This window comes from Sceloporus undulatus, chromosome 2 (genome assembly GCF_019175285.1).
Source record: "Sceloporus undulatus isolate JIND9_A2432 ecotype Alabama chromosome 2, SceUnd_v1.1, whole genome shotgun sequence".
Classification (NCBI taxonomy): Eukaryota; Metazoa; Chordata; class Lepidosauria; order Squamata; family Phrynosomatidae; genus Sceloporus; species Sceloporus undulatus.
Window position 1 is genome coordinate 3,541,423 of NC_056523.1, and position 13,801 is coordinate 3,555,223.

Genomic DNA, 13,801 nt, shown 5'->3' on the forward strand with positions numbered 1-13,801 from the left:
CCCTCACCTGTGTCTTCCTCCTCACTGACCACCTTGGCCCTCTTGACCTCACCTTCGGAGTTTATCACACAAGGGGAAATGGGAGTTTAAACAATGATTAACCTGTGAAAATCACACAATTGTCATTAAAAGGTTAGTAAAATGACATTAACATAATTGCCATTATCCCATGAAGAACCAGGGAAGAGCCAGGCAAGAAACAGCAAAAAGTCGTTCACGGGAAAATTCAGTAAATGAGTTACTGTTGTTTCTTGCCTGTTTATTCAGGGGATAATGGCACTTTAATCATGTTTCATCTGGACGTCATGTGAAGACCATTCATACAATTGCACACAATTGTGGGCTAATCATGGGTTATTCATGGGATAATATCGTTTTGCATGCGACGTTGTGTGAAAACTTCACACAATTACAGATTAATCACAGGTTAATAACCATTTATACATCCAATTTTCCCCCATGTGATAAACTCCTTGGTGTTGGTTGGTCTGCTGTATTCTCGGTTTGGCCTGTGTAATGTTGTAAGGTATGGCGCAGGCCCCTACCAACCTCCACACACACTAGCACCCATCCTCCCCAGCAGCTGGGATGGAGAGGGACCCCGTCTCTGATCCCAGCTAGGAGGCCAGAGAGAGCCACCAGGACCAGTAGCCATTGGGAGCCCTGGGTCTGATCTCCTTCCTAACCTTTGGGCTTCACTGGACATCCATGAGAAATGTAGGACTGAGAAAAGAAAATGAAATCTAAAATTAGAAATATCTGTCTGTAACCAAAGCCAGTGATAAGTGTCAATCGCAAATTGATTTTGTGAAGGTAAATTCCTCTACCTATTTTTGTGAGATTAAATCCCAAAGAGCGCTCTTAGTCAGGTATTTGTTTAGGTATTTGAAGGGATGTCATATTGGTGAGGGAGCAAACTTGTTTTCTGCTGCTCCAGAGACTAGGACTGGGAGCAATGGATGCAAGCTCCAGGAAAAGAGATTCCAGCTCAACATTAGGAGGAACCTCCTGACACTAAGGGCTTTTAGATAGTGGAACCCACTCCCTCAATGGAGAGTGATGGAGCCTCCTCCTCTGGAAGTCTTTAAGCAGAGGCTGGATGGCCATCTGTCAGGGATGCTTTGATTGTGAGTTCCTGCATGGCAGGAGGGGGTGGGACTGGATGGCCTTTTGGGGTCCCTTCTTCCAACTCTGCGATTCTATGATCCTACTTCCTGGAGAGGCGGGAGGTGCTGGGAATTGTGGGAGGGGAAGAGGAGGGTCTCCTCCTGAGCATTTTGGGAAGAGGGCAAGGCCCAGTGTGTCCTGCATGGAGGCCAGAGGAAGAGGTCAGGGTCTTAAGGTTTGGGGCATTGAGGGGGGGGGGGGCTGGTTGGGGCAAGCAGGGCATGAATGAACGAATGAAATGAGGGGATCCTCTCCGTGCAAAGGCATTTTAACTGTGTTGTTGTTTTATGGTTCTTGTTTCAATGTAACTTGTATTAATATGTAATTATTCTTTCTAGAATGTACACCTCCTGCAGGGTTTATTTATTTTAATTAATCTGATTATTATGTGCAAATTTACAGCGCTTTATAAATAAGGTTTAATAATACTAGTAATAATAATAACAATGCCTTTCCCAGCCTGCCTTCCTTTCAAACCCCCCTTTTCCCTCCTGGAGCCTGAGTCTCAAGGCAGAAGAGGGAGAAGGGGATCCATAGGGATGGCAGGGGCAGAAAGGGGGTCCCAGGCCAAGCCCCTATCCAGAGCTGGGGAGAAAGGCTCTCTCTTAGGGATCCCCCCCAAAAGAAAGATGCCAGTTTTGGGGTTCCCAGGGGCTCTTCCTCAGGAAAGGCAAGAGGGGAGGGAAGGAGCCCAGCCAAGAGGTTTGGGGCTCACGGTTCAAGATCCCTTCCCAAGATACAGGGTCACGTGGTTCCTCTGGGCCTCTTTTGGGATGGAGGAGGGGAAATGGGGGCTTTCCCTCTCAGGGCTGGAGCTTGGCTGCTGGAGGCCCTCATGAGACAGCTTTCACATATAAATAAACAAATCCACAAGGAACCTCAATATCTAATACAGTTATCCCTCCATATCTGCAGCTTTGATATTTGCGGATTTGATTATTCACGGATTTGATTAATAGGTCCTCTCTAGGAATATCTAGGTCCTCCAGTGCAACACTATGGGCAACTTTAACTAAAAGTTGCACTGAAAGACCATTTGTAGCTCCTCCAGTGCTTTTCTATGGCCAGTGTCTGTCGGATGTTGACCACAGAGTTGCACTGGAGGACTTAGAGAGTCCTAGAGAGGTGTCCTCTCAGGTAAAAACATGGTGTTTTTGTTATTTGTGGTCTTTCCATATTCAAGGGGGTCTTGTGCCCCTAACCCTAGTGAATATGGAGGGATGACTGTAATACGTTACCCTTCTATGTTTATGATGTTATAAATAAATTAGCGTATCTAAAACTATCTTCACTCGTCTAGGGTTGCCATAATCCTCAACCACCAAAGCGGGCAAAATGCTTCATAGGCGGGATATAGACCACCGCTTTGCGGTGGTCTCCCGCCAGCGCCATTTGCTCCGCGAGGGAGCCGCAGCAGCCACACCGCGCGGCTGTCCCGCAGAGCAAAAAGAAGCTCCATTTTGGAGCTTCTTTTTGCGGCGCCTTTATGACGTCGCGAGGCGCCGCTGGCACATTCGCAACATCATAGGCGCCGCGACACGTCTGGATGCTATGCATCCAGTACGTAAACATGGCGGCCCCCATGTGGAAGGGGCGCCGCCATGTTGTACGTATTCTATACGTACTAGGGTTAGGGGGTGCGGAAGCACCACCCCTTCCTAACCCTAGTACGTATAGAATACGTACTAAATGGCAGTTTATATCCTGCCTTAGTCATGCTCAAAATGGAGGAGATTTTGACATTCTTCCTGGATAGACTCCTCCTCTCTGGAAACAACCGAAAGGCACATAACAACTAACAAAATGAAATACATCTGAGGATGTAGAATTCAAAGAGATAGAGATCTTGTTGCACCTCTGAGACTAAATGCACCTGAGGAAGCAGACTTCAGTCTAGGAAATCTCATGCTGCCAACATCTTTCTTTCAGCTAATGATGATGATTTTAGGCTGCATCAATAGAAGTATAGTGTCTAGATCAAGGGAAGTAATAGTGCCACTATATTCTGCTCTGGTTAGGCCCCACCTGGAATATTGTGTCCAGTTCTGGGCGCCACAATTCAAAAAGGACATTGAGAAACTGGAGAGTGTCCAAAGGAGGGCGACTAAAATGGTGAAGGGTCTGGAAACCTTGCCCTATGAGGAACGACTTAGGGAGCTGGGGATGTTTAGCCTGGGGAAAAGAAGGTTAAGAGGTGATATGATAGCCCTGTTTAAATATTTGAAAGGATGTCATATTGAGGAGGGAGCAAGCTTGTTTTCTGCTGCTCCAGAGAACAGGACCCGGAACAATGGATGCAAGCTCCAGGAAAAGAGATTCCACCTCAACATTAGGAGGAACTTCCTGACAGTAAGGGCTGTTCGACAGTGGAACAAACTCCCCCGGAGTGTAGTGTAGTCTCCCTCCTTGGAGGTCTTCAAACGGAAGCTGGATGGCCATCTGTCAGGGATGCTTTGATTTGGATTTCCTGCATGGCAGGGAGTTGGACTGGATGGCCCTTGTGGTCTCTTCCAACTTTGATTCTATGATGACGACGACGACAACGATGATGATGATGATAATAATAATAATAATAATAGAATTCAAAGATATAGAGGTCTTGTTGCACCTCTGAGACTAAATGCAACCCCAATCCCCCCCCAGCCCCCAGTCAAGCCTTCTGGGCTCACCTGCCTTACCTGAACCCGGTGCCTCTGCCATCCTCCAGTGCCTCCGCAGTCCTCCTTCTATGGCAGCCTCCCTCCATCTCTTCATGGCCCAGCCAGCCATTTATCTCACAGGCAGGCCTGGAAATTGTAGTATGGGTTATCCTGGGACACACTTTCAGCATCAGAAGAGGGCAATGGCCGGTTGTTTTAGATGGACTTTATCTCTCAGAAAAAAATCTATGAACCTCTGCAGGGCAGAAGGGGGTTGGACTGGATGGCCCTTGGGTTCCCCTCCAACCCTAGGATTCCATGTACAGTCAGTGCTCCACATCCGAGGATTCAAGCAACTGTGAATTGGAAATACTAAAAAAAGTATAAATTTCAAATAGCAAACTTTGATTTTGCCATTTTATATAACAGACACCATTTTTCTAGTATACTTTGTAGTTATTGGGACTTGAGCATTCACAGATTTTGGTATCCATGGGAGGTCCTGGAACCAAACCCCAGTGGATACCAAGGGCCCAGTGTATTCCTGCATCTCCCAGAATCGCCATCTAGCACTGCTAATGAGCCATGTTGGCTCCGTAGGCTTGAGAGTTATTATGTAAAGGGGTTGTGCAGCACCTTAGAGGTTAACTAAAAGAAAGAGGTTGGCAGCATGAGCTGTCGTAGACTTGAGCCCACTTCTTGTTATTGTTGGTAGTAACTGCCCTCAAGTCAATCTCAGCTCACGGAGGCCCAGTTGATGAGACACCTCCAAGACGCACTCTCCTCCTCCAGATTTAGGCCCATGTCTTGGGTTGAGCTTTGCCTACCCCAATCAACTATATTGATGGGAGTTGTAGCAGGGTTTGGTTTACACACACACACACACACACACACTCTGCATATCCCAGAGTCCCCATCCAACACAGGCAGGAGTATTGGTGGAAACTTAGATCTGTCTTGTAGCGCCCTACAGCTGGGTTGGACTACAGTTCCTATCACCTATGAAGCACCAGACTGTCTGAAAATTATTGGCAAGACTGGTTCAGAACTTCAGAGGAGGCTTGCCATTGCCTTCTTCTGAGGCTGAGAGAGTTAAGAGAGAGTCTGGATTTAAACTGGATTCCCATCTTGTGGTCAGGTGTAAGTTTTATGAGTCCAGTTCTGAGCTTTGAGACTCATAGGTAAATCTTGGAGGTGGCTTTATTAATCATAGAATTGTAGAGTTTGAAGAGACCCCAAGGGACATCCAGGACAAGCCCCTGCCATGCAAATCAAATAATGTCATCTCAATGATAGCCTTAGTTTAATTATTTTGTTTCCCAGTGTCAGTTCTGGCTTGATTTGAGTCTTTTTGGTGGTCTGTGGCAGAATGTATAAATGCGTGCACATGTAAAGCACATCCATTTGTTCTTTCTTCAGGTGTGCTTAGGTCCAAGATGGTCTCCAAACATATGGAGAGAAAAGAAGCTACACTAAATTTCTCCTCCATGGAAGAAACTGCAGGAGAGAATACCTTGGAACAGGTTACCATTCACCCCCTCCTCCTTTGTGATGGAGCCATTGGGAGTTTGTCAGTCTGGGATGCAGTGGGTGGACAGAGGCCATTCTTGGTCCTTCAGTGGCACATTTGATCAGTGCTTCCCGTCATCTTGTCCTTGTTTCCCCTTCCAGCCAATCAGGGCCAAAGGTGGTGGGACTGGCCTTCCTGCCAGTGGTGGCCCTTCAGAGCGTCCATCAGGAGGACTTGTTCTATTCCTCCATGAATATTAAATCCATGGTTTTAAGACAGGGTTGGTCCACCACTTTAAATAAAATAAATATTTTTTTTATTTCTATCCCGCTTTTTGCCAAGCAATCAAAGCGGCGGATAACAAGTTAAAATACAACCATATATACACAGTACCCCCCTTAAAACAAGATTAAACAGTATAAGATTAAATACCAACAAATAAAAAAAAAATCATGGGAAGTCTTGTCCGTGGCTGAGTATGTTATTCTGGGAAGGCCTGCCTTTAGTGCAGGAAAGCATCTGACTCAGGCAGCTGCTTTTGAGCCATCATAAAAGGCAGCAATACCTAAGGGTTTAATTTGTGATTCTTATACTTTTATTGTCTAGAATGGGAACAGACTCTTGTATTCTCTGCTTTATGTGCTACAAGAACCTGACCATCCAGACTGTAAATCAGGGTGGGGGGAAATCTTCTGATTGGGTGAGACTGATGACAGTTAGTAATACAGTTTGGGAAAATCAACATGGCAAATGAACAAGTAAAGAGATAGTACAGGAATAGCTGGTTAATATAAATCAATATAAGCCCCAATACACATGGGCATGAAGCGGGCATATCACAGTGGATTTCGGACCACACGGCAACTGCACAGTCCAGAACCCTAGAATGTGTGCAAGCCATCATCATGGCGGCCTCGCGTCCACATGGTGGCCGCCATAATGACATGCATGACATGCAGTGTCCGCACGACGGAGAGACGTCATGCAGCCCTTATGACGACTCAGGAAGAAGCTGCTCTAGTCAGCTTCTTTCTGCCAGCGGATCGTTTGCGTGGGATGGGGCTGCTGGTGAGGCTGCCCTGGACCCAAACCAGCTCAAAAAAGGGCGGGTGCAGACCGCCCCTTTGAGGGTTGTCTGTACCGACCCTAAGTCCCCAGGACCAGATGAACTGCATCCAAGTGTATTAAAGGTACAGTGGTACCCCGGGATACGAATGCGCCGCCTTACGAAATTTCCGGGTTACGAAAAAAATCCATTGAAAAAAACTGTTCCGGGTTACGAAGGTTATTTCGGGTTACGAAAAATTTTTTGGTGCTTTTCGGCGCTTTTTCGCACGAAATCGCGGCTTTCGCTATTAGCGCCTATGGCTTTTTCGGCTTACGAAGATTTTCGGGTTACGAACGCGGCGGCGGAACGAATTAAATTCGTAACCCGGGGTACCACTGTACTGGCAAATGTAATATCGAGCCATTGGCAATAATCTTTGAGAACTTCTGGAGAACAGGAGAAGTCCCATCAGACTGGAGGAAGGCAAACATTGTTCCCATCTGCAAAAAGGGGCAAAAAAGCAACCATAATTTTTTTTACATGATGAACTAAATAATATAAATGGAAAAAGAAAATACCAAGATGTATAAAAAATTGCTTGGAATATGGAAATATGAGAAATGAAATAGATTAGTGTAATAGAAATAGAAAGAAATGGAACATGGAAAAGAAACCAGTAAGACAAAGAAAGGACGTCAATGTAAATGTTATATTGTTTATTCTTTTTTGGAATTTTGATGTGTGTGTGTTGTATTATGTATTATGTTTATGTAATATGTTTAATGTGTATATTTTTTGTTTTTTGTTTATATGTTGTTTTAATATATGTTGGCAAAAAACCTTTAATAAAAATTAATTTAAAAGAATGAGGGACAAAAAAGAGGATCCCAACAATTATCATCCAGTTAATCTGACATCTAAACCAGGAAAGATTCTGGAGCAAACCATTAAACAGAGAGTCTGTGAACATCTGGGAGACAATGCCATAATCACAAAAAGTCAACATACGTTTCGAAGAAACGAGACATGTTAGACAAATCTGATTTCCTTTTTTGGATAAAATTACCAGTTTTGTAGATGAAGGGAATGCTGTGGATATACTATATATTACTTTCAGTAAGGCCTTTGACAAGGTTTCCCATGACATTCTGGCAAACAAGCTGGTAAAATGTGGGCTAGGCAAGGTAACTTACATGGTATTTCAAGGAGTGTCACACTGAGGTGGATGCAAGCTACAGGAAAACAGATTTCACCTCAACATTAGGAGGAACTTCCTGACAGTAAGGGCCGTTTGACAGTGGAACACACTCCTTCCTCGGAGAGGGGTTTAATCTCCTTCCTTGGAGATCTTTAAACAGAGGCTAAATGGCCATCTGTCAGGGCTGCTTTGATTGGGAGTTCCTGCATGGCAGAAGGGGTTGCACTTTGTGGCCCTTTTGGTCTCTTCCAACTCTATGATTCTAAGCTCAGCAAAGTCTCCACATGAGAAATCTAGTTCATCAGAGACCCAGACTGTAGCCTTGTCTTTTTCCCTCATGCCTTATTCTTCAAACTGCAGAGAGCTAAGGAAAATAGTTGGGGGGATATTAATACATGTACAACTCTTATCAGTATTCTGAAACTATCACGTAATATTTGGGATGTACCATGGGTTTTCTTCCGCTTTTGCTTAGTCATTCTTTTGATGAAGGCTATTTTCTATTGCAGATGACCTTTGAGGATGTCGCTGTGTTCTTCACAGAAGATGAATGGGAAATGTTGAATCAGAATCAGAGATCTTTGTATGAGGAAGTGATGATGGAAAACTATGAGAATGTGTCCTCTTTGGGTAAGGAACTTGAACCCATTGCCCTTCATACAGAAACACAGAGTCCTTTCATATTACATTGTCATAACACTATGATTTGATTTTAATTGCCATGGCAACATCCTGTGGGGTCTTGGGATTTGTAGTTTAGTGAGGCACTAGAGCTCTACAGTTGAGGAGTCTAAATACTCCTTCCTAAACTACCAATCCCAGGATTCCCCCAAATGCCCCTCAACACATCAAATAACAATTTCCCCAAGTTTTGGGGCACTGTTCTGGCCATTTTAGGCCCCAGACAGACCTCCAGTTTCCTCTTGGGGGAAAAAGGCTTTCCCTGGCCCTATATTGGCTCAGAAAGGGCCCAATAATGGCAAAACATAGGAGCAAAACATTTTTTTCAGGTGGTAAAATGGAGGATGCCCTCTGAGATCTTCTGGAGCCCCCACACAGTTGCCCATCTCTGTCTGAGAAGCTCTGTCTGGAGCCTTATCTTCTCTAAAAGTGGGGTCCCAATCCCAGTTCAGCCATGAAGCTCTCAGGTGACTTCTTTAGTCCAGCCCACCTGCTTAGCATTTCCTATTAATTGGTTTATATATTTCCTATCCCATTTTTCTTCTCAAATGGGACTCAAACTTTACAGCGTTTCCTCCCTGCTTCAGCTTCTGTCATTGAAGGTCCACAATAAGGCCAGAAAGCAATGGCCTCCCAGGCCATTATATTTCCTATCTTACTTTTCTTCTCAAGTGGGACAAGGGATGTCCCAAACTTTACAACCTTTCCTCCCTGCTTCAGCTTCTGTTACTGAAACTCTGGCACTGTCTGGACACGAAGGTATCTTTGGGAAGGTCCACAATATTCCCTCAATTCTGTCATCCAAGTCTTTGATAAAGATGTTGAATAGCACTGGGCCCAGGACAGAGCCCTGTGGGACCCCACTGGTCACTTCTCTCCAGGATGAAAAGGAGCCATTGTTGAACATCCTTTGGGTTCGGCTGGTCAACCGATGACAAATCCATGTAACAGTTATGTTGTCTAGCCCACATTTTACTAGCTTGTTTGCAAGAATGTCATGAGGAACCTTGTCAAAGACCTTACTGAAATCAAGATATACTACATCCACAGCATTCCCTTCATCTACCAAGCTGGTAATTTTATCAAAGAAAGAGATTAGGTTTGTCTGGCATGACTTGTTTCTCTGAAACCCATGTTGACTTTTTGTGATTATGGCATTGCCTTTTAGATGTTCACAGACTCTCTGTTTAATGATCTGCTCCAGGATCTTTCCTAGTACTGATGTCAGACTAACTGGACGATAATTGTTGGGATCCTCTTTCTTCCCCTTTTTGAAGATGGGGACAACGTTTGCCCTCCTCCAGTCTGCTGGGATCTCTCCTGTTTTCCAGGAGTTTTCAAATATGATTGCCAATGGCTCCGATATTACTTTTGCCAGTTCTTTTAATACCCTTGGATGGAGTTCATCTGGTCCTTTTGCATCGCTCCTTCTGGCCCTGAGTGGCTTTTTGAATATCCAAAGCCCAATTCGGTCATTGTGGAGGGTTCCCAGGTTGCCTTCATCCCTCACACGTCTTCTTCTCTGGTGGATAAGGAAAGCAAGAAGCTTGATACCTTGGCCAAGAAGTTGTACACTTCTGCTGCGTTGGTCATAAAGATTACCAACTACGTGACGTGTACGAGAGCCTACATCCAACACCTAACGGAACAGTTGGAGCCTGCTATCGATGAGCTTCTGGGGGAGTGGAACAGGTTTGCCTCTGCAGTCCACACAGAGGCTCACCTGGTCAGGGACCAACAGATTATCTCGACAAGACATTCCACTGACTGTGCCTCCAAAGTCTTGTTGGGCTTGATAGCCCTCAGGAGGCATGCTTGGCTCTGCTGCTCAAATCTCACCCCGCAGGCCAAGGCGGCAATAGAGAACATGCCCTTCAATGACTCCGGTCGCTTCAACAAAGAGACGGACGAGAAGTTGAACTTCAGGTACCGTATGAAGGCTGTGGCCAAGAGACATAGCATGTCCTCTTCGTATGTCTGGTCCCCTTCACCTCGGTACAGCTTTCAACGCCCCTGGAACCCTCAGTACCACCAGTGTTCCTATCAACAACAGGACCAGCAGTACCAGCCTCAGGGCAGGCCTCATCAGCATCAACCACTTCAGTCCTCTTCTTCCTCTTCTGGACGTCATCAACCATCTCAGCCTCGTTTCCAAAAAGGCTACAAGAAAACTTCCAATAGGCCAAGTGGAGCTTCTGAAGTGTGGCAGCACACTCTGTCCCAACCATCATTGGGGACAGGTTAAGGCCTTTCTATAACACCTGGGCCTCAATCATCTTGGACTCTGGGTATTAGACATTGTCTGTAGGGGCTATGTCCTCAAATTCGATGAGCTTCCTACCACTGGAGCTATTCTCTTCACCAGCCCCTCAGACACCCTGCTCGACGAAGTGCGCACACTGTTAAAGAAGGGTGTTATCGAATTGTAGACCCTTCACTGCTTCTTTTCCCGATACTTTACCTTCCCTAAAAGGGACTCAGACCTTCAGCCTATTCTGGATTTGAGACAACTCAGTACTTAAATTACCTACCATTATTTCCACAAGGTAACTCATGCCTCTATTCTGCCACTCTTGCAGAAGGACTTCTGGTTCATGGCTCTTGATTTCAAAGATGCCCATTTTCACGTCGGTATTCAACAGGACCATCAGAGGTTCCTTGCCTTCCTGCATGGCAGGGGGTTGAACTGGATGGCACTTGTGGTCTCTTCCAACTCTATAATTCAATGATTCTATTACCTCAATGGCTTACCCTCTGGAAGATGGATTCCAGGCTCTCTCTCTCTCAAGCAGTTTGTGTTAGTGTTGTTGTGCAGTGCGTGATTTGTCACACTGATGTTCTGCACCTGGATGACCACCTCACGAGTGACAGGTAGCTGTGTGCAAAGTGGAGAAATGTGTCTTCCCTTCCAGAAGTTGACAAAAGAGACTCTAGCCAGATGTCTCTTCACAAGGCTTTTATTCTTGTAACACCTGTACACCTTGCCCTCCTTGGCATCATCAAAACCAGGTGCCTGCTCCATGTACACCTCTTCATCCAGCCATGCGTTTAAGTAAGCTGTCTCAAAATCAAAGTGCCTCACCACTTGGCCCTTTCTTGCTGCCAATGCCAACACCAACCTGAGACTTTCTGGCTTCACAGTTGGAGAGAACGTCTTATCAAAACTCTCAAAATGCTCTTGAGGAAATCCCCTAGCTACCAACCTGGCCTTATACTTGTGGGTCCCATCTGGCATCTCCTTCTTCTTAAACACCCACTTGCAACCTACGACCTTTTGGTCTCCTGGCCCTTCTACCACTTCAAACACCTCCCTATTCACCAAGGATGAGAATTCACTCTCCATTGTATCAAATTATTTTTCCTGTTCCTCCCTTGGGTAGGTGAGAAGCTCCTGGTAGCTCTCCGGCTCATCAGCCACAACAGTACACACTGATATTCTGCACAACAAAACGATCAGGTGGCCTTCTGACTCTGAGTCCTCCTGGGAATGATGCCCCTTGTGCGCCCCTTATCATCCTCACTATCACTATTGGTCTGTACTCCTGCATCTCCAGATGGCACTGTCTCAAACTTCCTAACAGTGACGGACAAGGTCTGTGTACCTGTGGGTTCCCTGGAGGTGCTAGGCTGGCCTTTTGGCTTCGCCTGTGGTGTTCCCACCCCTCCAGTTCCAGTGCTACCTCCTTGTTGTCCCACTCTCACAAACACCTCCTGGTTTTTGTGGATCTTCTCCCACCCAGAGTGTTTTTCAGAGTTAGCACTCCTGGACAACAGGATGCGACTATTCTCCAGGTAAAAACAAAAAGAATTCTCATATCTGACAAACAGTCTTTTTCATTTGGGGTCACCAGCATTCCTGAATTTTTGGGAACCAAGACATTGGCATATTGCTCAAACACCCTTAAGTAGCTAAGGTTGGGTGGCCTCCCATACAGCATGTAGTAGGGCGTTTGTTTTACTGGAGAGTTCCACACCCGATTAGTGATGTGGTAAGCAGTCAAAATGGCTTCTCCCCAGAAGGATTCTGAGGTCCCAGGATCTTTTATCTGCTTCAACACCCCAATTTTTTGTTCCACCAAACCATCTTCCTGCAGAGTGGCAACATTAGTGGTGTTATGGCGGATGCCCTTTTGTTTTAGCCAGTTGCCCAAATCGTGGGACAAAAACTCACCACCCCGATCTGTCACCAGAGTACCAATCTTGTACTCATATCTCCACCCAATTCTTGAATGTGGCAGCCACCTCATTCTTTTCCCTGAGTGTGTAGGCATAGGAGTATCTGGTGTGCCTGTCAACTATCACCATTAGATATCAACTATTGCCAGCAAATTTGGTGAAGGGACCAGCCAGATCAGCATGCACCATTTAAAATGGCCTCTGGGTGGTACATTTGCTTTTTTTGGCAACAGGAAAAGCTTTCAGCTTTGTCTTGCTGCACACAGAACAGATGGTTCTTGCAGTCCTCCATCTTCAGCCCAGGACAAATACTTTCTAGTTTCCCCAAACTAGTGAAACTAGTGTGTCCTAGTACCCTATGAAAATAGTGTGCACAGTTTGAGTGCAGAGGCACATTGTTCACTGTGGCACACTGGGCATGGTCATCAAGGAAATATAGTTTGTTGTGCTTGTGTGCTTGTGCACAAACCTGCCCCCTTTCTGTGATGACACATTCATCCCCCTAAAATGTAGGGCATACCTATATAAGGTCAGTGAGAACATGCTGACCAGACAATTTTGCAGCTGGGTAGTGCACAACACATTCTCAAAGTATCTGTTTAAAGACCTCTGTTTAAAGACCTCCCAAAAGGGAGACTCCACTACACTCCGAGGAAGGAGTGTGTTCTTCTGTCAAACAGCTCTTAATGTCAGGACATTCCTCCTAATGTTGCGCTGGAATCGCTTTTCCTGAAGTTTGCATCTGGGTTGAATTCTCTGGAGCAGCAGAAACCAAGCTTGCTCCATTTTCAATATCACATCGCTTCAAATATTTCCCTTCCAAAAAAAGAAAAGATTATCCTCCTCAGTTCCTCATGAAACCCATGTTGATTTTTTGTGATTATGGGAATTGCCTGGACCATGACCCCCATTGCGGCCGAAAGTCCCGCCCGGAGGCCTCCCTGATTGGTTGGGAGGCCAGGAAAGGGCAGGACTTCTGGCTGCCCACAAGCCCCAGCGGCCTTTGCGGACAGAGGTCCCGCCCCTTCCCAGCCTCCCAACCAATCAGGGAGGCCACTGGCCGAAAGAAGGGGTAGGATTTCTGGCTGTAAAGGTTGCTGGAAGCCCCTCTGCCTCTGACTCCTCTTCCTCACCCTTCCTCCTCCTCCTCCATGGCCTGCCGTGGCCGCCATCACATGGGGCTTCCGCTGCGGCTGCTGCAATAGCAGTGACGACAGCAGCGCTGTGCAATGGCAGTGATGGCAGCAGCTGTGTGCAGGAGGAGGAGGGGAAGGAGGAGGCGGTAGCAGTGGGTAGCCGTCATGAGGAGGGGAGGAGGAGGAGGCAGCCCCATCCTCATGCGGGGGGATCCATATTGAGGATGGAGCAGTCTAACAAGCTTG

The 13,801-nt window shown here is 46.1% G+C and overlaps 1 protein-coding gene across 1 annotated transcript; it reads left to right on the plus strand.

The window, feature by feature from the left end:
- The first annotated feature begins 1,207 nt into the window (after nucleotides 1-1,207).
- LOC121923082 (zinc finger protein 577-like) lies at nucleotides 1,208-8,856 on the plus strand. Its single transcript, XM_042453193.1, has 4 exons — nucleotides 1,208-1,328; nucleotides 5,226-5,329; nucleotides 8,072-8,192; nucleotides 8,831-8,856. Exons 1-4 carry the CDS (start codon nucleotides 1,310-1,312, stop codon nucleotides 8,854-8,856), a joined length of 270 nt encoding a protein of 89 aa, XP_042309127.1. The 5' UTR covers nucleotides 1,208-1,309.
- Nucleotides 8,857-13,801: the final 4,945 nt, after the last annotated feature.